Source organism: Narcine bancroftii, chromosome 3 (assembly GCF_036971445.1).
Source record: "Narcine bancroftii isolate sNarBan1 chromosome 3, sNarBan1.hap1, whole genome shotgun sequence".
Taxonomy (NCBI): Eukaryota; Metazoa; Chordata; class Chondrichthyes; order Torpediniformes; family Narcinidae; genus Narcine; species Narcine bancroftii.
In genome coordinates, this window is record NC_091471.1 from 156,054,455 (window position 1) to 156,079,439 (window position 24,985).

The 24,985-nt window shown below is 38.9% G+C and overlaps 1 protein-coding gene across 5 annotated transcripts in view; it reads left to right on the plus strand.

Moving 5' to 3' along the window:
* The window catches only part of LOC138757728 (lysosome membrane protein 2-like), an 81,072-nt gene that overhangs the window by 38,505 nt on the left and 17,582 nt on the right, over nt 1–24,985 (plus strand). For all 5 annotated transcript variants that reach the window (XM_069925486.1, XM_069925484.1, XM_069925485.1 and 2 more), the window contains exons 2-8: nt 1,029–1,186; nt 5,454–5,601; nt 9,952–10,143; nt 11,263–11,354; nt 11,669–11,788; nt 23,276–23,454; nt 24,270–24,388. In XM_069925486.1, the coding sequence (XP_069781587.1) occupies nt 1,095–1,186; nt 5,454–5,601; nt 9,952–10,143; nt 11,263–11,354; nt 11,669–11,788; nt 23,276–23,454; nt 24,270–24,388 (942 nt within the window). In that variant the 5' untranslated portion in view covers nt 1,029–1,094. The remainder of the gene's footprint in view (nt 1–1,028; nt 1,187–5,453; nt 5,602–9,951; nt 10,144–11,262; nt 11,355–11,668; nt 11,789–23,275; nt 23,455–24,269; nt 24,389–24,985) is intronic.

Below are 24,985 nucleotides of genomic sequence, written 5' to 3' on the forward strand. Positions count from 1 at the left end.
ACATTTTTCAAAAAAAAGTAACTATAGCATCCAAAAACAAAAAAAACCCTTTCAATTAAATGAAAATTGTAGCTTTAGTAAATATTGTATTTTACAAACCAGGTCTCCCCTCTCCCCGTGCATTATATGCATGTGCCTGCTCTATGAGAATATTTTTACATGTTGAAAGAATGCGCACAGTTTATGGTGGCATGAGAAATTTTTATCTTGGGAGTATCCCTTTGGCCTTGAGTGCCATGGTATTCTGATATTCTGGCTAGGGTACTGCACCTTATCAATGTTAATTGCCCAGACTTGTCCCCTGAGGGAGGAGGTTAACATATCAAGTGCCTCTGATCTAAGAACATTAGAATTGAAATCCTGCTTAACTCTAGGCCATTTCATGTCAGGAGCAGCTGGAAAACTAAAACCTTACCTTTCAGACAGCAGCTCGAAAAGGCTGCTCCAGCATCCCGTTCATATCCAGAGGCGCCTCGTAGTACTCTCTGGATCCGATGGAGGCGGGGCAACTGGTGCTGGAGAGCCACCCGTCATAAAAACGTGGCAGAGCAATGGCTGTCTTCCTTATCCATAATCCTCCAGGCAGCTGGAACCGCTCTATGGTTCCCAGAACAGTTCCAGCTGCTTGGGGGATTATGGGTAGGGAAGACGGCCATTGCTCTGCCGCATTTTGAGCCACAGAGAGTGGCCCCGAAGGCAGAAGCTTGAATGGTTGGCTGCATGATTAACCAGGATGGGTTTGTTTCCAAACATTTCCCTCATTGCTGAGGATCTTGACTCAACTTTTCATTGAATTTCAATACACTGCAGAACTTTTCCAAAATCAGGACCTCCTTGTGAAGAATGGAACACAGTTTATATTTTTTAAATAGGAGCATCTTGTTTGTGAGGATTTTCTGCAACTGCTATTTTAAATTGTTTTATGTTGGAGAGTACCATTAAATATATTATTTTGGATAGAGTAATCATTTATCTTTTAAAAAAAAAATACTGTTGATTTATTTTTCACCTGCTTGTTCCTCCTGCAGGAAATACAACTAAGGAATGGGACTACAGCCTTTGAGACTTGGAAAAATCCTCCTCCTCCAATTTACATGCAGTTTTACTTCTTCAATGTCACAAACCCTGATGAAGTGCTAAAAGGGCTAAAGCCTTTCCTTGAAGAAAGAGGTCCTTACACTTACAGGTAGGATGGGTGAAATTTTGATTTTGTTTTGGTTGAAACTAATTCATTTTGTTTATTTAATCCTTGCATAGTTTTTTGAGGTTCTGCTTCCTGCACCCCACCCTCTTTCCACTGGAGCACACAAAAACCATGGAATGAGGAAAATTATTTAATTGATGAATGTCAATCCTACTCAAAGTGTTGAGTTATATTTGTACCATAAAAGTGCTAAGCGGTGGCAATCTCCAACAAGATCACATCTAAAAGGTTGTAAAATCAAGAGTTAAGAGCTCCTGGAGTTTATAATTTAAGATGTGGGCATGCACAACATTGTTTAACTGGGATCAGTTTGAATGAGTGCCCATTGGTGGGCATAGATGGGTTGGTTTGGCCTGCTTCTATGTTGTACGACACAGAACTAATAAGTTGATCATGCAGGAGGGAAATGAGTAATTGTATATTATACAGGTTTGAATTTAGTTCCGTCCTCTACATTCCCATGTCACTCTAACTATAGTTCATCCTAAACTGTCTCCCTTATCCTTTACACTCTCCTGTCTTTGCATTTAGTTGCTAATATATCACTTGAAATTTTCTTTTAAATTATTGGTACTCTTGTCCTGGATTTCTTCCACCCATTCCTGTGTTATGGGGTATATTAATTTTATAATATATTAATATGTCTTTAAAAGGGATAGGTTGTGGGGGGCTTAGTGTAGGTCACTTCATAAATGGACAGTAACACTTCACAAAGGACATCTCATTTAAAATGCAAGAGCTTTGCTGAAAGAGAGAATTCATGTCCTCAGTGACTTTACAGAAACTTTGAAGAATGCCTATAGAGACTTCTCAAGTTGGTGTTAAATGAACTGATGCTATGGAGTAAATGGACTTTTGTCTTTAAAGCAACAGATGGCCAGGCTCAGGAAAATGATTCCAGTGCCAGCAATCTATCTAGTTGTAGTTTGCTGTTCGAGGAGGAGTTGTGTGGTTTTGCAAGCAGAGAGAGAAAAGACCAAACAGGATTTCTCTTTTTGAGAGAAAGAGAGAAAACAGTTCTGCAGAAGTTTTTGGAGGCTGTAACATAGCAAACAGTCTTGTTAAAACCCCATTTTGAAGACTGGTTGTGAGTTCTGAGTTCAGCCTGTTGAAAAGCCATTGTGGTCCACACAAAAGGAAATGGCTGGCTGTATAATGTTTCCCTTGAAATAAGGGAAATAAAAAGAAACTTTGTGGTTACCATCATTTGGGAAAACCTTGATGGGGCAAGTTTCTTCAGCAAGACACTGAAGTGACTGATCGGAGGGAATCAGTTTGTATGTGTGTCCAATGAGCAACAAATCTCTCTCTAAAACTAGAACCTTCCTGGTGGTAACCATATACCTTTCAGCTTTAGAGCCTGGTGAAAATTCATAAATGTTAAATTCTGTGCACAGTATAAGAATTGCCTGATACTACTGAACTTGGAGGAGTGAGAAGTGAGATTGGACTGTGAATCAAAGAACTTTCCTGAACATATACACACATAATATACATGTGCACTTAGAATTAGAAGGGATTTAAGTTAATAGTTATAAGTTAAAGTTTGATCATGTTTTTGTGTTTAAAGAAAATTAAAAGCAACTTTTGTTTAAGTAACCATTGTCTTGGTGAATTTTGGGGTCCTCTGGACTCATAACACCTGTTTTCCTTTAGTTTGAAAATCTTGGTCTGAAACTATTATTGTCTCCCATTGCACCATCACTAAATTAGGAAGTGTGTTTAACCTCTTTGCTCCTAAATCTCTGGACAACTGCTCCCCTACTGGATGAAATTGGCTAATATACAATCAATTGATAAATGACAAACATTTAATTGGCTTGAAAACTGTCCCAATTCAGGAAGTTGCTCTATGCCATCTGGTACAACATTCCAGAGAACAAAAATGGGCCATGCCAACCTATCCTGGGTCCACTTGTTCTGCATTCTTTGCTTCCTGTTCAAGTGACTCTTAAACATGGTAATTATATCTGATTACTCCAACTCTATATCAGTGTGTGGTAGCTATGAACCACTGTTTGAAATTTTTTTTAAAGTGGCTCTCAGATTTTCTGTAAAACTTCTTCTTTCCCCTTGAAACGTATCCCATCTTATTTTTGATATCAATACCATGGGGGAAATTTTTGGCTTTTCTCTTATGATCATGTACTTACAATTCTGCAATAAAACTACCATATATTTCTGTGTATAAGTTGAGTCGTGAAACCAAAAATATCTCAAAAAATGGTGGTCGACTTATGCTTTTGAGACCTTAAATTCAGCTCAAAATCCAATCCATGCTGATTCAGCATACAATCCTTAAAAAACCAAAAAAGAACCTGACTGCAACAGATTTTTATTGAAAACAACACATATAGAACCCTTCAAAATCACTCTTGCTATCATTGTCTGAAGGAAAGATGGCAGCAAGTTCACCGATACTTTCACTGTTTGGTTCCCAATCTGTATCTGACGAGGCAGTTTCAGCTTCGTCATCAGTGTTCCACAATAAATAGTTTTACGTTCCATCAATTGTACAAGAAATTCTGTACTTTTTAAACAATTTTATCAATCTCTACTTTAACTTTGTCCCATGCCTTGAGCACGAAGTTACACTGCATATCAAGTGATACAGCACATATTGCCCCGCCTTTTGTAAACAACTTGTCTGCACTCCACATCCACTTTCCTTGCACACATGGTTTTTAAATGGCTTGTTCAGGCAGACATAGAGAGGTTATAATATTGATGTCAAATAACATGGGATAACCGCCATGTAAGTATCATGCAGTACTAATCTACTTTTAGTTTTCTCAGTTAAGTGGCTACAAAACATATCCCAAACCAGCAAACTCTGTTCTTTGCATAAACCATCTGGCCACCTGTTCCACTCATTGTCTATCCATAGTTTTACATCATTTTCATTTGTCCATCCATCCTTTTTCATGAAAATGTGTAAAAATACCTCCAGGGCATTTAATTTTTGGTTTAATTTTGGGTTTGAAGATTACCACGGGTCTTAACTTTTGTCCTGTTGGCCATGCACGATAACACGGGGGTAAACCTGGTCCTTCTGTGGCCTGTACTTCTGGTTTGGACAGTTTTAACACTTTTCCATTCCACTGTTCTATTGCCTATCATGTCAAAATTCATGAGAGTTTCTCCAATGCAAACTGGTGTTTCTACTGGTTCCATATAATAAACTGGTGAAAACTTACAACTTTATGATCAAAAACTTTTGGTAGTTTCTGTGCAATTTTTGTTTTTTGGTGTAATACCAGATTTTTCCTGTTCCTGAAATGACTGCACCAGTCTACTGTAGCCTCAATATCATCACTGAGGTCTGGGTGTGACTTGGCCCACTGCAGTGCAAATGTTCTTATTTTATTTCAGATGACTATGTAGCAATCTTACCTCTGTTCATGTACTCATTCTGCAACGTGATTTTCCAATTCTGGCCAATGAATGATTCCTTTTCTCAAAGATCATTGCCTTTTTGGTATTTTTCTTAATCTCTTCTTCCTCCGATCTCTTACCAACTTCTCATATACATCAAATTTTTTTGCAACAGTGCAGTTGTTGGTTTTCTTGGCCATTTCTATCACTTTCAACTTTCACTTTCAGCTCGCTTCATATTTTCGTTGCGTGCTGCAATCACCTCCAGCCAATGCCTAGCAGATCAATCAGCGCAAACTGTGGGGGTCGACGAATACACTGGTCAACAGCCCATTTCAGGCATTGCGAGTTTTGTGGGTCAACTTGTATGCCAATCAGCAGCCAGAAATTTGGGGTTGACTTGTATGCCAGATATCCCATAAACCCCTTAAAATGAGGCTGAAAAAGGGGGTCAACTTTTATGCCGAAATATACAAATCCAACATGCCTTTTCTGGAAACCATGACCAATCTTGAGGTGTAATGAGGCACAAACTTCAAGTTTATTACCCAGCACTCATCTTTCCACTATTATCATAGCAACAGGTTAACAGTCTCTTTTATCCCAAGGCTCTTTGTGACAAATCTATTTTAATTTTACTCACTGTTTTATAGGTAAAGTAATTGTTTGTGATTTTCAGAAATTGTAAAAGATACCAAATGAAAGGTCTTCTCCCTCTTAACTTTGGGGTTGCATGAGTTCAGTAGTGATCATCAGGACAGCTAGTGTGGCATTGACAAGGGCTAGTTTTTATCTGCATTGGTAATTATCCATTCTGTGATGTTTGAGCCTGTTCTTTATCTGCTTAATAATTGGCATTGATATAATCTTTCAGAGAGTATAAATCAAAAGAAAATGTGACATTCATGGATGATGGAAAGTTTGTGTCCGCTGTGACCCCAAAGACTTACGTGTTTGTTCCTGAGTTATCAATTGGAGATCCTGAAATTGACTTGATTCGGACTGTGAATATTCCGGTTGTGGTGAGTTGTTCACTTTTTAAAGTTTCTAAAAATAACCTTTAGAGTCAGTTTTGAGATTTGCCTTCAAGAAAATGTTAGTTTCTAGGTGGGGGTGGGGTAGTATTGATGGTGAGAAAAGGGACCGACACGATTGACAGGAAGGCTATTAACTCAGAAGATGCGGAATCTATATGGGTAGAACTGAGGAATAGCAAGGGGCGGAAAACGTTAGTGGGGGTGGTATATAGGCCTCCAAATAGTAGTATAGAGGTGAGGGAAGGCATTAAAAGAGAAATTAGAAAAGCGTGCAATAAGGGAACAGCTGTCATCATGGGAGACTTTAATTTGCATATAGATTGGACTAGTCAAATTGGTAAAAATACAGAGGAGGAGGAATTCCTTGAATGTTTACGGGACGGTTATCTAGACCAATATGTCGAGGAACCAACTCGGGAGCAGGCCATTTTAGATTGGGTATTATGCAATGATAAGGGGCTAATCAGCAATCTTGTTGTGTGAGGCCCTTTGGGTAGGAGCGATCACAATATGATCGAATTCTCACTCGACATGGAGAGTGATGAAATTAAAACCGAGACTAAGGTCCTGAATTTAAATAAAGGGAATTATGATGGTATGAGACGGGAGTTGAGTAAGATTGATTGGGTGGTATTTATGGGGGAGTTGACTGTGGATAGACAATGGAAAGCATTCACAGATCTAATGGAGAAATTGCAAAAATCGTTTATACCGGTTTGGCATAAAAATAAACCAAAAAAGGTGACTCAACCGTGGATAACAAGGGAAATTAGAGACAGCATTGGGTCCAAAGAGAGAGCATATCAATTGGCCAAAAAAAGTAATGCAACCGAAGACTGGGAGCAGTTCAAGATGCACCAAAGGAAGACAAAGGGGTTAATCAAGAGAGCAAAAATAAATTACGAAAGTAAGCTTGCGGCAAATATAAAAACCGACTGCAAAAGCTTTTATAAATATGTCAAGAGGAAAAGATTGTGAAATCCAGAGTAGGTCCTTTGCAGTCGGAATCAGGGGAATATATAATGGGGAATAAGGAAATGGCAGACCAATTAAATTCTTACTTTAGTTTTGTTTTTACAAGAGAGGATACAAATAACCTCCCAAGGATGTTGGGAAACATAGAGACTAATGCAAGGGAGGAACTGAAAGAAATCAGTATCTCTAAGGACAGTCTTGGGGAAATTGATGGGATTGAAGGCAGATAAATCCCAAGGGCCTGATAATCTACATCCTAGGGTACTTAAGGAAGTGGCCATTCAGATAGCAGATGCTTTAAGAATTATTTTCCAGAACTTGATAGACTCAGGATCAGTACCCATGGATTGGAGGGTAGCTAATGTTACCCCACTATTTAAAAAGGGGGGTAGAGAAAAAGCGGGGAATTATCGACCTGTGAGCCTTACATCAGTAGTGGGCAAAATGATGGAATCCATTATTAAGGATGTAATAGCAGAGCATATGACTAGCAGAGAAGGGATCGGACGGAGTCAACATGGATTTACAAAAGGTAAATCATGCTTGACAAATCTATTGGAATTCTTTGAGATGGTGACAGGTAAAATAGATGGGGGAGAGCCAGTGGATGTGGTGTTCCTGGACTTCCAAAAGGCCTTCGATAAGGTCCCGCATAAACGACTGACTTCCAAAATCAAGGCTCATGGGATTGGGGGCAAAGTATTGATGTGGATTGAGAACTGGCTGGCAGGTAGAAGACAGAGAGTTGGGATAAATGGCTTGTTTTCTGAGTGGCAGGCGGTGACCAATGGGGTACCACAGGGATCTGTACTGGGACCCCAGCTGTTCACAATTTACATTAATGATCTGGATGAGGGGATTGGATGTAATATCTCCAAATTTACAGATGACACTAAGCTAGGAGGGGTTGTGTGCACGGAAGAGGGTGTCAGGAAGCTCCAGTGTGATTTGGATAAATTGAGGGACTGGGCAGATCCATGGCAAATGCACTACAATGTGGATAAATGTGAGGTTATCCACTTTGGTAATACAAACTGGAGGGCAGGTTACTATTTGAATGGCAATAGATTAAGAGATGGGGAAGTGCAGAGAGACCTAGGGGTACTTGTACATCAGTCTCTGAAGGCGAGCATGCAGGTACAGCAGGCGGTTAAAAGGGCAAATGGTATGTTGGCCTTCATATCAAGAGGGTTTGAGTTTCGGAACAAGGATACCTTGGTGAGACCACACCTGGAGTATTGTATGCAGTTTTGGTCAACTTATCTAAGGAAGGATGTTCTTGCAATGGAGGGAGTGCAGAGGCGATTCACCAGGCCTGGAATGGCAAGAATGACTTATGAGGAAAGATTGCGCAAATTGGGATTGTACTCCCTGGAGTTTAAAAGATTGAGAGGGGATCTCATAGAGACATATAAAATTCTGGCAGGACTGGACAGAATGGATGCAGATGGGATGTTTCCAATGATGGGAAAATCCAGAACCTGGGGCCATGGTTTGAGGATAATAGGCAAACCATTTAGGACCGCGATGAGGAGGAATTTTTTGACCCAGAGGGTGGTGAATCTGTGGAATTCATTGCCACAGAGGGCAGTAGAGGCAGGTTCATTAAATATATTTAAGAGAGAATTAGATCTATTTCTTCAGTATAAGGGTATTAAAGGTTACGGAGAGAAGGCGGGGACGGGGTACTGAACTTTAAGATCAGCCATGATCTCGTTGAATGGCGGAACAGGCTCGAAGGGTCGAATGACCTACTCCTGCTCCTATCTTCTATGTTTCTATATTTGGAGGCTAACTGCAGCACAAATGTGGGTGGGGGGTGCCCTTGAGCCTGACCTTCCTGCACCAGTACTGGGCTCAGTACAGTAGTCCCAAGCTCTGGGGGTGGGGGATGAGGTTGATTCTGGCCTTTTGGCTTTGCACCATTAATGATCGGATTGTGTGACATTTAAATAGCATTTTTATCTTTAATTAAGAAGATTCTTTGAAATCTTAAAGGCTTATAAAAATAATCACATGAGTTTGCTAATGGAGTTTTATATGTATTGAACACTTTTTTGCTGTCAAAATAGTGCAGTGCAGCTGGCTTGAGAATTCCAGGTCAGGTATGATGTTTTTCATTATAAATATTGGTTGTGCTCTGAGCTTCAGCTGTCCTGCTTAACTGAATGCCTCCAAATTCTTGTCAGTTAAAAAAAAACAATTTATTTTTCCCCTCACCTGGATCATCTGTGACCAGACTGAAATGAGAGAAAGGGTGTGGTGAGATTAAACTTTGGAGACCATTGCAAAGTAACTCCAAAAAGCATTTATGTGAGACATAGAGCCATGAAATTGGTGGTATCCCTTTTCAGTTTTGTGGTCGTAGCCATATTGGGTTCAAATTTCCTGCAAAAGAGAATGGCACGCAATTGAAGGGCAATCTGGGAAATGCTAGGATAGGGCAAGAGGGAGAGGCTTAACTGGTCTCAACTTTTGCCTTAAACATGGAGAGTGCCGACCACGAGGATATTAGGGCAGATTTTCCAACAGATTTTCCTAGATTGCACTGTTAGAAAATCTGTCCTAATGTCCTGCACTGTTGTTGGGCTGGTAGTTTATAGCTAACTGTGTGCAGAAAGTTAATTCTTGATCAAGTGCCTAGCTATTACAATGCAGAATTTATAATCTGGCTGGAGTTTAGGTCTCCTTGTTTTGGACCTCTTACTTGCACTTCTGGACAGAAGATGTATTTGGTTTCAATTACTGGATTGTGTGGCATTAGTATAGAGTTTCCAACCTTTATTGAAAAGGTGCTTTATTTTTTGTAATTAACTTGGAGTAGAACTTGTTTTAAGAACACTTGTTGCATTTAATATTTTTAAGTTCTGAACTTAAATAAATACTTGGCCATAGAAATTTAACAATTGCTGAATGACCTTTGCTGGTGAGTACAGAACATCAAGGATGTCTTTCAGGAAGTGGAGCTTCTGTTCCTGCCACATGAAGCCCAATTACTCTTGTGTGGGGTTCTGCAGCAGCCCAGAGCTCCATCTTCACTGAGCTCTGAAGCCATGTGTAGAAATGAAAACATTGGACAGACTGGGGTGGGGGAGGGGGTGGGCAAGGCAGAGTGTGGGCTGAATTTGAAGTATCCTACTTTTCCTTCATTTAATGGAGAATTATTTCAAAGTCTAAAAATTAATGTTGGAAAATCTCACAAAAAAATTGAACTCTTATTGATCTCATGGACAAATGCTGGAGGAACTCGGGCAGGATTCACTGAGCGTCTCCGGCACTTTTGTGTATTGTTCCATTTCTCCAGCATCTGCAGACTTGTTTGACTCTTGCATTAATCTGTTTTTCTTTGTTTATAAATAGACCGTCATCAACATGGCCAAATATTCCAGTTATAAAACTTTTCTAATGGAAGCTCTGCTAATATTCAAGGCAGAAGGTCTTTTTACAACACGATCGATACACGAGTTACTTTGGGGCTACAAAGATCCTGTACTTGCTGACATTCATCTGTTGAATAGTAATGTTGATGAATACTTTGGACTCTACAATAAGGTTGGTAGTTTTTTTTTTAGCCTGGTTAAGGCTGGGGAAAACAAAACAAGAGTGAGGAAAAAATTTTGGAAAGGAAATATTGTGAACTATTTGAGTTCAGTCTGCAGAAAAATTCAACTTAACATTGGCCATTATTCTTTTCAGGTACTGTCAATGACCATTTTGTTTTTGTTTTTGCTTGTTTTGCTCCTTATTCTCTATCTTCTTTGGCTTGGCTTCGCAGACGAAGATTTATGGAGGGGTAATGTCCACGTCAGCTGCAGGCTCGTTTGTGGCTGACAAGTCCGATGTGGGACAGGCAGACACGGTTGCAGCGGTTGCAAGGGAAAATTGGTTGGTTGGGCCATATCTACTCCAACTCTGCAAATTTAAGTTGATTGAGTTTGTTTGCTTGCTACTCGCTTTTTTTTAAGCTTCCAATCTAATTTTGAATGGCTCTTCGAGCAAATGATCACCAATTCTATACGAAAGGCTCTAGAGGTGACTTCCAGGAATGCCCTGAATTTCTGTAGTGTTGGTGTGGTGAACTGCTGTATTCCTGATTACCTGGCTCTGCCCAGTTCAATGACTGTATATGTTACCCCCTCTCTTCCCTCTTTGACCTTGTATAAAGCCTTGACCCTTCCCCAGAAAGCCCAGGTCATGGCACAGGACAAGGTCCCTGTCCATTGTGAATAAAAGCCTGTAAATCAGTGACTTACTGTTGAGTTACGTCGTGAGTTATTTACTGTGCGACAGTTGGAAAATTAGTATTTGGAGTAAAGTATTACAAGGTTTACACAGCCAAATAATTTGTTTTGTACATGATCATGGACAGGGTGCAAGTGAAGTAACATTTTTCTTCTTAAAAGTAGACAAGAGCTCAAGGATAGTCAATAAGTATATGTAACTACAGTAGTTTTAAACAATAAGAATTGATATCCTTTCATTTTACTCTGGCTAGTGAGTGACTTTGCAGTTGAGTCTTTATATTCCTTTGTTTTTTGTTTCAAATATTGGTATTTCAAGAAAGGATATTGCATGCAAGAATAAATTAAATAACCAAAGTAGCACTTCTAAGATGGTCTGTTGATTTCAGAAAATTTGTATATTTAGTCATTTCTGATTAATTGTTTTTAGATGAATGGAACAGATGATGGTGATTATCTTTTTCACACGGGAAAAGTGGACTACAAAAATTTTACTCGTGTCCTAGAATGGAAGGGTAAAAAGTATGTTTCTTTGCAATTAATTATGAACTAGATGTTTCACTTGAAACAAGTTATTTGCTTTTCTGATGAAACCTTTATCTGCAAGTGAATTAAGCAGTATAATATTCAGTATAACCCACTTGAAGGATTAGCTGTGCATGTATTAATGTTTGGATCATAATGAAAAATAATATATAAACCAGTTTGTCAAGAACAGAATTTTCTTTTGTTTGCTGTCTTAGCCGGTGATGTTCTTTTTGTACATCATTTGTTGAAGTTGTAATGCAAGATTTGTTTTTCCTCTTGTTTCCTTATTCTGTCTCGACCAAAACAAGATCATTGGATTGGTGGACAACGGCATCGTGTAATATGATAAATGGTACTGATGGTACTTCCTTTCATCCATTAATAACAAAAAATGAGACACTACCTTTCTTTTCTTCAGATATTTGCCGGTAAGAATTTTGTTTATTGCACCATATCAAATTTTGATTGATGAACTCCGTTGTCTCCTGTTGCTAGAGCATAGAACATTAGGTTCATCTTCAGGTTCCTGCATCTCCTTCCTGATGGAAGTAGTGTGAAGAGGACTTGGCTTGGGTAGTGAGGGTCCTTGATGGTAGAGGCTGCTTTCTTGTGAAATCGCCTCTTGTACATGTACTTGATAGAGTGAAGACTGATGCCCTTTTTTTAAAAAAAAACTTTATTTAAAATTTTATGACATGAATAAAATAAAAATTACATTTAAAGAAATAATAAAAAATAAGATAATAAAAATTAGAATACTCCATCATTAAACTACACAAATTAACCCCCCCCAATAATTATAAAACAACATTAATCATCTAATTTAAAATTAATCCAACCCTCCCCCCCAAAATAAAGAGTGAAGAATTAATTAACAATGTTGTAAATAAAATAGAAAAAACCCCACTTACAAAAAAAGGATAAAACTTAACAACAAAAAAAATTACTAACAACAAAAAAAATTACTAACAACAAAAAAAATTACTAACAACAAAAAAATATCAATACTAAAATAATACCCTTAAACATATATTTAAATCAAACATAATTCATGTATTTAACAAATGAAATCCACTTTAAAACTAAATTCAAATATTAAAATCATATATCAACCACATATCTGTTATACAAAAAATCATAATTAATAATACATAAATACAGAATTTCCATTAATACCAAGTTTCCTTTATAATTCATCAAGAGAACAAAAACATCCCTTAGAAAAACAATCAGATAAACTTTTTATTCCCTTCCCCTCCCCTTATATAAAAAAAGAAAAAAAAGTTCAAACTCTTATAAAATTCTCCATATTCTTCATTTATAACATCTTCAAAATTCTCTATCGAAATTAACTTAATTTTATTAAACTCTTCTCCCTCAATGTATTTGTACTTAATTTTCTTCTTCTTATCACCTTTCCCCTCATCTTCCTCTTCATCTAATCCAACATCCTCAATTTTTGACTTATTATCTTCTGTGACATCATCCTCTTAAAAAAGAAAGAAAAAAGAGAAAAAAAACCTCCTAATTCCCTCTCATTTACAATCAGAAAACAAAGAGTTTAAAAATAATAATAATAATAAAAAACCTTCACTTCTTAACCCAAAAATTAAAAAGAAAAAAAAAACAGGTCGGAGGTCACAACTACCTCCTCCTGTTTAAACCGTCCAAAGCAGTAACTCCCCCAAAATATTGGGTGTGAGATAACTCACAGGTAGCTGATGTCTTCTGGAAACTAGTGCCCACCCAGTTCCCTCTCCCGACTCCCATTTCATTAAACTATCATCATTATTTAAACTATTTAAACTCTTCTCAAAAAAAAAGATAAAAGATTTATTTTTTTAAATCAACGTTACCACTTCGGTCACCATTACTTCCATTTCTTTTAAAAATCTGGATCCCACCTTACATCTCTACTCTCTTTGGAGACCTTGAAGGACTACATCATTCCTGAAACTGCATGATTGGTAGAGACTGAGCAAAGTCCATAACCTCTTTAGGATTGTCAAAGAACTTTGGGTAATTTCCATCCTAAAAAATCTTCAGTACCGCAGAATACCTGAATGTTGCCTTATATCTTTTTTTCCACAACCGTTCTTTCACAGAATTAAATTCGCGTCATTGAAACATAATTTCTTGACTCAAATCTTGATAGAAGAAAACCGGATTACTCTGAACCATCAAAGGAGATCTATTTTGCTGGGCATTTCTAGTAACCGTACATAAAATTGTCTCTCTGTCACAATAGTTTAAACAACGGATCAAAACAGATCTTGGATTCTGTCCTGAAAAAGATTTTCTTCTTAAAACTCTATAAGCACGTTCCAGTATTAAACCTTCAGGGAATTTATCCTTCCTAACACTCGTGGAATCCATTCAGTAAAAAATTTTCTTGGATCTGGCCCTTCTATGCCTTCTGGCAAACCAACAATTTTCATGTTGTTCCGTCTAGATTGATTCTCCAAATAATCAACCTTTTTTGCTAAATTTTAATTTTGGATCTGCAATGTTTCAATTATTCTATTTTCATCTTGCAGTTGATCCTGTGCATCGACTAAACCTTGATCACACATTTCAAATCTTTCAATGGTTTCAAGCTTAAAAGCTCCATTAATGACTTCCGCCATCGCATTAATCTTGGAAATAAACAGGTTCACAAAATTAGCTAAGTGACTCGATACAGAATATATCTTATCTTCAAGATCCTTAACAGACATTTCATCAGGCATAATGGGGTTTTGCTGTTCCTTAGAGACCACGGGATCTTCTGTCCCTTCCCTTAATTTAGTATCTTTTCTAGCAGTTTGACTTCATATAAAAATCCCTCTCAAAGACCCCCCAGCAATGCCAGGAGACTGAAGATCAGAGTTATCTTTAAGCCAAATCTCTTTAATCATCTTCACTGAATCGATGTCTGGAAAAACCGTTGTAATTGAAGATGCATTTTGCAGCGCCACCACTGTAGCAGTCGAATGACAGCTCTTTAACTCTCCAGCTGGTGGCGCCCCAGCTGATTCAACTGTCAAAGACTGAGTAACAGCACTCACAGTGGCCGTTGTGTGAAATACTGGCACAGCTCCTTGGTCCGAAAGCTGTTGAATACAACCTTCAAAGAGCCTCACCGGCTTAAAACGGAGCTTCAATGCCGAACTCTGCACGTCCTCCTCTGGATCCATTCTACGCTGAGTCCTGGCTTCTTGTAAACAAGTAGGCTCAGACAATTTCGGAAAATGTTTTTTAACAGTCTGTTGATATTTTCTTTTACCTTTTTTTTTGCATATAAACCATTAGGCACTAATCCAACACCTCTTATTATTTATAAACTTTTAAAAGAACTTTAACAGGCACTTAAAGACAAAACAATAAATCAGAGTCAGGAGAGGTCTGGAAGGCACGTCTGTTCCCTACGCCATCTTGCCACGCCCCCCCCCCCCAAGACTGATGCCCTTGATGACACTGGCCAAATTCATAACTCTTTGTAATTTTTTTTTCCATCCCCATACCACTCAATGATGGAGCCACTCAGGTAAACTTTAGAAATTTGCAAGAGCCTTTGGTGAGCCAAATCTCTCCAAACTCCTTGCAATGTATAGCTGCTAGCGAGCCTTCTTTGTGATTGCATTGACATAAAGGCCCTAGGATCATCTTCAGAGATGTTGATGCCCAGGAACTTAAGGTTGTCAACCCTTTACTGCTGACCCCTTGCTTTGGACTAGTTTGTGTTCTCCTGATTTTTCCCCTTTCTGGTCCATAATCAGCTGATCTTTCTCCCTCCTGTATGCTTCCTCATTGATCTGAGATTCTGTCAATGGCTGTGGTGTCATAGGCATATTTGTAGATGGCATTTGAATTGTGCCTAGCTACACAGTAATGGGTGTATAGCAAATAGAGCAGTAGGCTATCCACACATTCTTGAGGTGCACCTGTCATGGAGGAGGAGATGTTATTTCCATTTTGTACTGAGTGTGGTATTTGGATGAAGAAGTCCAGGATCTAGTTGCAGATGGGGTTCAGCACCAGTTTTTGGAGCTTGTTGACTTGCACTAAGGGTATGATGTGTTGAAAGTTGAGCTGCAGTCAATGAAGAGTAGACTGTTGTATATGTTGCTGTTGCCATCAGCCAAGATCAGCCATGATCGTATTGAATGGCGGAGCAGGCTCGATGGGCCATTTTTGGCCTACTCCTGTTCCTACTTCCTATGTTCCTATGTCTAGGTGATCCAGAGCTAAGTGGAGAGCCAGTGATTTTTGCATCTGCTGTTGAGTTCTTGTGATGGTAGGCAAATTTCAGTAGGTTCAGATCTTTGGTATGAATTAATTCTGGCCATGACCAACCCCTCAAAGCATTTCATACAGTAGATAAGAGTGCTACTGGGTGATGGTCAGTGAGGCAGCTCTCTCTGCTCTTGGGCACCAGGATGATTGATGTTCTTTTGAAGCAGATTGGAATCTCTGCCTGCAGCAATGAGAGATTGAAAATGCCTGTGAGCACTCTACCTAGATGGGTAATGCAGCTTTCCATTATCCTGCCAGGTAGGCCTGATGCCTTGCGAGGGTTTGTTGGCCTCAGAAACAGATATCACAGAATTGTCAGCTTCAGGGATTCTCATAGGTATCGCTGAGTTCACTTTCTCAAAGTGAGCATGAAAGGTGTTCAGTTCATTAGGCAATGAAGCATCATGGTCATTTATGGTATTCGACCTTGCCTTGTAAAATGTTATGACCTACAATCCCTGCCATAAGTCTGCCTCTGGCTTCCCTCGGAATTTTCTCTTTGTTGGGGAAAAGTGCCAGCTGTCCTCCCTATCTCTGCCTATCTTATTTTTGTACGCCTCTATTAAATCATCTCTTTGGTCCAAAGAGAAAAGCCCTAGCTTTGTTAACCTTGCCTCGTAATACACGTTCTCCAATCCAGGCGACATCCTTGTAAACCTCGGCTACACCCTCTCCATAGCTTCAACATCTTCCTGTAATGAGGTGACCAGAACTGAACAAAATCATCTAAGTCTAGCCTGACCAGAGTTTTTTTTTAAGAGCTTCACCATTACCTTGTGGCTCTTGAACTCTGCTGCCTCATGATGGTGAGGATACCATAAGCTGCCAAAACTACCCTATCTACCTGCGCGAACACCTTGAAAGAACTATTAATTTGAACCCCAGTGTCCTGCTGTTCTTCCACATTGTTAAGAATCCTTCCATTTAGCCATGAACTCCACCTTCAAGTTTGATATTCCAAATTGCATCACTTCCTACTTGTTTGAATTGAACTCTATCTACCACTTCTCTGCCTAACTCTGGATCTTACGGTGAACCCTGCATTTTTTGGACAAAAACACTTTTTTCCTTTATTTATCCCTGTGCTCCACAGTTTAAAATTTGTAATCAAGCAATTCATATGTAATTGAAGTGCACATTCCAGGTTTTATTCAAAGTTATTTGTATAAATGTTGGTTTGACCTTGTAAAACTTCCAGCACATTTTGTACAGAATCCCCTCCTTGCAGGTCACCATAATGTTTGGGACATTTGTCTTCACGGGTGTTTGTGAGTACTCGGGTATGTTTAATTGCTTCATTGGTGCAGTTGTAAGAGAACTAAGCTTGCTTCTAAACTTTTGATCACCTTTGGAGTCTGTGGTTGCCATTTTTAAACATGAGGACCAGAATTGTACCAATGAAAGTCAAAGAAGCCATTATGAGGCTGAAAAACAATAAAGCAGTTAGACTTTGCCCAAACCCAAACCAACAGTTTGAACATTATCATTAATAAGAAAGAATGTACTGGAGAGTTCAGTAATTACAAAGGGACTGATATTCCAAGGAAAACTCCCACTGCTGATGACAGAGAATTCTCATCATAATAAAGAAATAAATCCCCAAAAGAAGGTCTGGCAGATCCAGAAACACTCTTCAAGAGGCAAGTGTGGATATGTCAATGACTGCTCTCTGCAGAAGACTTCATGAAAAGAAATACAGAAGCTACACTGCAAAATGCAAAGCACTAATTAGCACAGAAAGGTTGGACAGATTAGTTTGCCAAGAAGTATTTAAAAGAACCTGCAGAATTCCAGGAAAAAGGTCTTGTGGACATATGAGACCAAGATTAACCTTTATCAGAGTGAAGGCAAAATTGTGGAGGTGTAAAGGAAGTGCCCAAAATCCAAAGCATACCACTTTTACCATGGTTTGCATCTTGCACCTGTGAAGCCAAATATCCCAAACATTATGGTGCCCTGAAATGTATAAAATTGCTGTAATTTCTACATGGTCAAACCATGTATACAGATAACTTTGAATAAAATCTGGAATGTGCACTTTAATCACATGTGAATTGTTTAATTACAAATTTCAAACTGTGGAGCACAGGAACAAAAAGGAAAGAAGAAAGTCTTGTCCCAAACATGGAGGGCACTGTGTATCCTGTTGTGATCTAAAACCTTCCACACTATCCACAATACCTCCAACCTTCATCTGAACTGAAAACTTGCTGATCCATTCTGCCACTTTTTCATTTAGGTGATTTATAAAAATCAGAGTTGGGGTCCCAGAACAGATCCCTGCAGAATTCTACTTGTCACTGACCAGCAGAATACATTGCATCTACTGCTACCCTCTGCTTTTGGTGGGCAAACCAATTCTGAAACAACACAGTTGAGGTTCCATGGATCGCGTGGGTTACAACTTTCTGAACATGTCTACCACGAGGGACCTCGTCAAATGCCTTGTTAAAATCTATATACCCCATTTCTACCACCCTACCTTCATCAGTTTCCTTTGTCACTTCCTGAAATTAGGCTTCTGGGGCATGCTGACTGTCCATGAGAAGACTGTGCTTTAAATGCTTGTAAATCCTGTCCCTAAGAAACTTCTCTCTATGGGTTTGCCCACCAATAACACAAGACCACTGATCTATAATTCCCAGGATTCTCCCAAATATCTTTTCTAAATGAGGGGGCTACATTTGCCATTCTCTAATCCTCTGGTACCTCCCCTATGCAAAGATCAACACCCCAGCAATCTTTTCTTCCTCACTTCCTGTATTAACCTGGGGTATATCTCATCTGGTCCCTGTGACTTGTCAGTCCTCATATTTTTATGAAGATCCAGCTCTTCCGCCTTTCTTAACCCCTCAATGCTCCAATACAGGTTTGTTTTGTACTGACCTCACATTGACCAAGATTCCTCTCTATGGTCACCATTGAAGCAAAGTATTAATTTCTGACCTTCTCTATCTCAGGCACATATCCATAAGTGGCCCTACCTTCTGTCTTCATGTATGGACAGAATGCCTTCAGGCATTCCTACATTCCTCAAGCCTTTTCATGCCTCCTTCTAGCCCTCCTAAGTCATTTCTTAAGTTCCTTCCTTACTACCATATAATTCTCACGAGCTCCTCCTGACTTTTCCTTTTTTCTTCCTCTCAATTAGCCATCATGTTTCTTATCAGCCATGGTTCCCTATTTCTACCATCTTTTCCCTGTCTCATTCAGACAAACCTGTCCAGTACCCTGCTCAATTATCCTAAACATCCTTCACAATACTTCTGTGCTTTTTTTTCCCCCGGAGAACATTTGTTCCATTTTTCTCTCTGCAGTTCCTGCCTCGTCCCATTGTAATTATCCCTTCCCCAATTAAACACTTTTCCATTTTGTTGGCTTTTATCTTTGTTCATAGCTATGCCAAAGGTCAGGGAGTTGTGGTCACAGTTGCCTAAATGATTTCCCACTGAGGGTTCTGCCTCCTGACCAGGTTCATTACCGAGAACTGGTCCACAATGTGTGGGGAATCCTTCTTGAACACACCTGACATTCTGCCCCATCTGTCCCTCTTGCAGTAAGGAAGTGCCAGTCTCCCATAACAACATTTTTTTCTTTTAAACCCTTCCAAAATCTGCCTCACTAACTGCTCCTCAGTGTCCCGAGAGCTATTTGGAGGCCTATAGACTGTTCCCAATGGAGTGATTGCTCCCTTCCCTGTTTCTGACTTCCACCCACACTGACTCGGTAGACAATCCCTCCATAACATCCTCCCTTTCTGCAGCTGTAATACTATCCCTGATTAGTAATCCTACTCTACCTCACCTCCCCTCCTATCTCTTTTGAAACCTCTAAACCCCAATACCTGCATCAACCAAGTCTCTGTAATGCCCATGACATTGTAATTCCATATTCTGCTCTATGCTGTGTTCATCTCCCATATTCCTAATACTACTTGCATTGAAGTAAACACATCCTTCTAACGGACTACATTGATGTTCCCTCTTCTGCCTGTCCTTCATCACAATCTCACTACACATTGCCATTCTCCAATCCTCTGGTACCTCCCAATTCCACCATCTACTCTATTCTCTGCCCTATCATTCTGGTTCCCATCTCCCTGCAAAACTAGTTTAAACCACTCCCAACAGCTCTGGCAAACCTCTCCGCCAGGTTATTGGTCTCTTTCCAGTTGAGGTGCAGCCTGTCCTTTTTGTACAGATTGTACCTTTCCTAAAAGAGATCTAGAAAAGCAAGCTCTGCACCAATTATACAGCATGTATTAATCTGCCTTATTATCCTATTCTCACCCTCACAGGGGAGTGGCATGTGCAATAATCCTGAGATTACTACCCTATCTTTTTGATACTTGTATTCTCTCTTCAGGACCTCTTATTTCCTACCTCTGTGGTTCATACCAAAATGTCCAACGACTTCTGGCTGCCTTGGACCCGATCCAGACGATCCTGACACCTGGGAGGCAGCAAATCATTCTGGTGTCTCTTTTGAGTCCATAGAATCTCCTGTCTGCTCCTTTCACTACAGCTCTTTCTCCTTCCTTCCCTCTGGCCACTACAGCTTTGCCATCATGGTAGGTCGTGTTCTCCCTGCTTTTCTCTACCCCCCCTCCCCAAAACCAATCACCTCTCACAGTATGAAAAGCAGTGTAATTGTTATTGAGGGGAAAGGCTACAGGTGTACCTTGCAATATTTGCCAGCTTGATTTTGCTTTCCCTCTCCTGACAGCTAGCCAGCTACAGGTACCTGCCTCATGCAGCTTCAGTGTGACTACCCCTCTAGCCACCAAAGATAGAGTGAAGGAAGTGTGCTCAGGGCAGGCCACAAGTAGACAACTGAAGAGCTCTCTGGAGGATATTAAGTGCACCTGTGAAGGGATTGGAAGTTTCTTTTTCCTGCAGCATTTCTTTTTTCCATTTTTTTCTCCCACTGCCTCACCATGCTTCTATTTTTCTTGTAAACAGAGTGAGGCGCTGCTAAAGAAGGCACATAGGATGAGAGCCACAGGTACCTGTCGAGGAACAGGAATTTATCCCAGCACACAAATTGAGTATTTGGAAATGCATCACCTGTAACACCAACACATGCTTTACCTTTGAAATTCAGTCCATTGAATGTCCAAAGAATGACTGTTGGAGGCAGGTTGAAATGTGCTGATGCTTCTGTGTGCTGTTTATTGCTACTGGCTGGGAATGGTACTTTGACTAATTTTGCATTTGTGTCAATGACTTGAACTATTTGGGTGGTCCCTGGAGTGAAGAATAGCCAGTTTGCCACTGGTTCTTGCTTCAAATATTGACCACTTTTCCACATATAATCAAGTAAGAGATTCTGTCCTCCAAATTCATCTATTCTGCATACCCAAGCTGTTCCTGCCAATAGGAATGCCAGAAATTTGGTGGAATAACTTTGGAAAAGAACACAGGTTAATACATCCTTTAAACTGGTTTCCCCTTTACCTTTTCAGTCCATGATCTGTCTTATCAATAAAGGGCCAATATCATTTGAACTCTTGCATTGATCTCCAGTTTACTCCTTTCATGTATTAAAATATCTTTACTCATTATTGGTATATATTTTATTTGGTTATATATTTTAATAATGCTGCTGTTTATTGGATACATTAATCCTTAAACAATGGCTACATTAAAAGCATGCAGAAATGTATGCTTTTTCTCCATTTTAAAGTTGGTTGCTCTGAAATTAAGTAACAAAATGATGTTGAGCTCCAACTACTAGCTACTGTGGAGCACGGAAGAATGAACTTTTCATGTTGATGACCTTTCATGATTTTGCTTCTGGAACATTGTTTGCTCACTGTTACAGATGGAAGACAGCAAGGAAAAGTAATTTGTAACAAATTAACTCTGCATTGAAATGTCTTTCAACATATTAAGGTTTACATGCAATTCTGAACGATTGCCAATTTGTTAGTTTAACTATTCTTGTGGCTTGCATTTAAAATCCTTAAGAAATTGTGCAACAATTTTGGCAGCTTATTCTATTGTATCTTTATTCTTTGAAGCTGGAAGAATGAGATTTCATTCCAATATACAGGATCTTAGGGGGTTATGACAAGGTAGATATTGTAACGATAGTGATCATGGTTGCAATGCAACTAGCAATGTCTTACTGTTTGATTAGATGGCTGCCAGCAGGGGGTTGACACACAGTATGCAATGTTTGTAATGGAGGCTTGCTGCCTCATGGCATGCCTCATGTTGCTGTTTACATCCGTTTTAAAGTTTAGAACCTTTTCCTTCATCGATGTGTGGTCTTAAGAACTCACACATATTCATACAAGATGAAACAGATATTAGGGGCTTTCTTCAATGTTGGAATTGCAAATAAGGGAACAAAATTACAAAATGGGGAACTGGTCATCTGAAGCAGGAACATAGAAATTTCTTCTCCCAGTATTAATGGAAATCTCTGGCCCTGAGGGTGGTTGTGTTCAGATCATTTGGTGCATTTAAGTTGGGAAATAGATCAGTATTTGAAAGATTAAGGATTGTGGGGAATTGATACAGGAGAGAATGTGATGCCAACATAAATCAGCAATGATTTGAATGCATGGGGACAGGCTGAAGGGGACTGGTGATTAGCTTATGCTTTTGATTATTGGAGATTCCTGATAATGTCAGTAATTGAAACATTGATAGAAAGACACAGGACAAACTAATCTCTGCAAACCTATTTTGGAAGGCACAAAAAACCTGTGATTAGAACATGTGTGTGGCTATTGATTGTTGACAGATTCTGATTGAGTCTGTGTTCAGATTTAATTTACCTGAGGAACTGCAGCTTAGCAAGGACTTCCAGCTTCAGGTGAAGATTGCAAGTATAAATGCTGTTATGTTCAGAATACTTCCATCATGTAAAGATGTAAGGCAAGCAACTGAAGGCTTGTGAATGGCAAATAAATTAAGAAGGGTTGTGTTGGTCCAAAGAGAATTAGTAGGATCTCTTATTTTATAAAACAAAGTTAAGCAGGTAAAATACCTTTGGTACTGTTATCCTTTTTTAATATTGGTGGCTTCTTTAAGTAAAAGTTTCTGCTAGATTTAAAGGGTGGCATATGTGAATTGTTTGTGACTGGAATATTGGTCTCAGGCTGTTCCAAATGCCTTCAGTGCCATAAAGGCTAGCAATATAAAAATCAGACTTTGACCTGATATTTGATGTTGGACTGGCTGTCCTTGTGTGCTGTGTGTCTTCATGCCATTCTTGGAATGGGTAAGAGGATCCTTAACATCATAGCCTTCTGACACAGACTATATATGCTTTTAGATGATGGGGACATTTTGTAGCTAAGATTTTAAATTTGTAGATCTGTTTATTTTGAAAAGTTACAACTCCCAGCCATTGAAATGTTATTCAGTTTTATATTGAGTTGTAAAATCAAGCTATTGGCACATTGTCTCTTCGAAATAGCTTCTCTAGTCTTGAAAAAAATAATTAGATGTATGACATTTTAATCCCTTTGTAATAATTATTTCAGAACTCCATCAATTTTTAACACATTTGATGTGGTGTGTTTTGCTAAAATGTTTTAATCTTTGCAAAAAGAAAAAAACAATGACCATTACCACTTTTACCACTAACAGAATATATGGGCTACTGTCTTTTTATTTTGGAATCAGGTCTCTCTACAGTACTTTTGAGCAGCAGCTCAGTGTCAAAAGGATTCCAGTCTTTCGATTTGTGCTCCCAAGTGAAGTATTTGCCAATGTTTCAGAGAACCCTGCAAATTCTGGATTCTGTGTTCCAAGTGGCAACTGCATGGGATCTGGTGTATTGAATGTCAGTTTATGCAAGCAAGGTAAGTGGCTCAGTTACCATTCAGTTTAATGGTCTAAGAAGAATTTTAGGCTTTCAGTTGACCTGAAGATTTTTTAGAATGTTGTTCTTTTTATCAGTTGTTTATGAAATTGGAATGTATTGCAGATTTAGTGACTGAAATTGAGGCAATCTACCGTTCTCAATCTTGACTAACCTCCATACAGTCAATGTTGCTGTATAGAGGGTGATGTTTTCATCCACTACTTAATTGACTCCAGCACAAATAATAGATCTGGATGATTGCACACTTTTTTTTAAAATGAATGCTAGGATTCTGAAAAGGCGAAGGAAAATGCTGCAAAGGTTCAGTGGTTGTGTAAAATCTCCCAACTGGCTCTCCAAGAATTGCTGGCCATTCAGAATAGGAAGGAACATTTGGGATGGTACCAAAAATCTTGAGTTCCCTTGAGAGCATAAAATAGCCTGGTGTGACAGCCAAAGGCTGCCCACCTGCTTTGCTTGCAGCAGTGTCTGCTGGTCCCACGTTGGGTTCATAAATCACCTCTGAACCCACAGAACTGGAGTGAAAGCAAATCATCCTCAAGTGCTAATGATGGCAGGTCAGTCCTGGGCATCTAATTGTTTCTGTACAGTTTAAAGAAGGGTTTGGATTTCAGGACATTTGCTTGATTCATGTCATCTATGTATGGTTAATCCATCTATTTTTCCTTCCACTCATTAAAAATGTATGATTTTGGAATCTATTTGCTGCATTGTATTGTTTTATCCCATTTAAAACAATAGTTTCATGTTGGGATTCTGTTTCTCTCAAACAATTGTTTTTTTTTGCAATAGGTGCTCCTATTATCATTTCTTCTCCACACTTTTACCAAGCAGATCAAAAATATATTGATGACATTGAAGGAATGCATCCAAATAAAACCAACCATGAAACTTATCTTGATATAAATCCTGTAAGTAAAAAGTCTTCAATGAAAGTCGAGAATAAAGCATTTGTCTCAAAATGTGATATCTGGTACATCAAGAGCAATGGCATTGTACTATCCAAAAGAGGACAATTAACATTTACTAGAATCTGTAACTGCAAAACAAAAATAGTTGATCCACTTTATTTTTTTTGAGCTCCAATAGATATGTAATTTTAGTTGTCGAAGGATTTTTTTTCTTGGTATGTATAATGAAAATGATATATTTTAGAGTAACTATCTCATTCCACCGTCTGGTAACAATTGAGATTGCAATCAATACAGTTTAAGTAATTAAGTTTAGTGGCACTTTGTTTAGTTGGAATTAGTTTTTGCAATATTTTGCACAGAGAGCCCCGAACTCTACTTTTCATATTTTTTTTAAATACCCAATGATTTGAAGATAATTGTCTAGAAATGGGATTTTGCCTCTTTGATGCTCTAATCCTTGCTTTCACCATTTAAAAAAAATAGTTTAAAGTTGATATCCTAGTGTTATTTCTTGGGTCTAGAAGCAAGTGAAAACTGTTCCAGGTTCTGCAGTGATCAGAGAAGAATGTTGCCCTTTAGAGGCACATTTCTCCT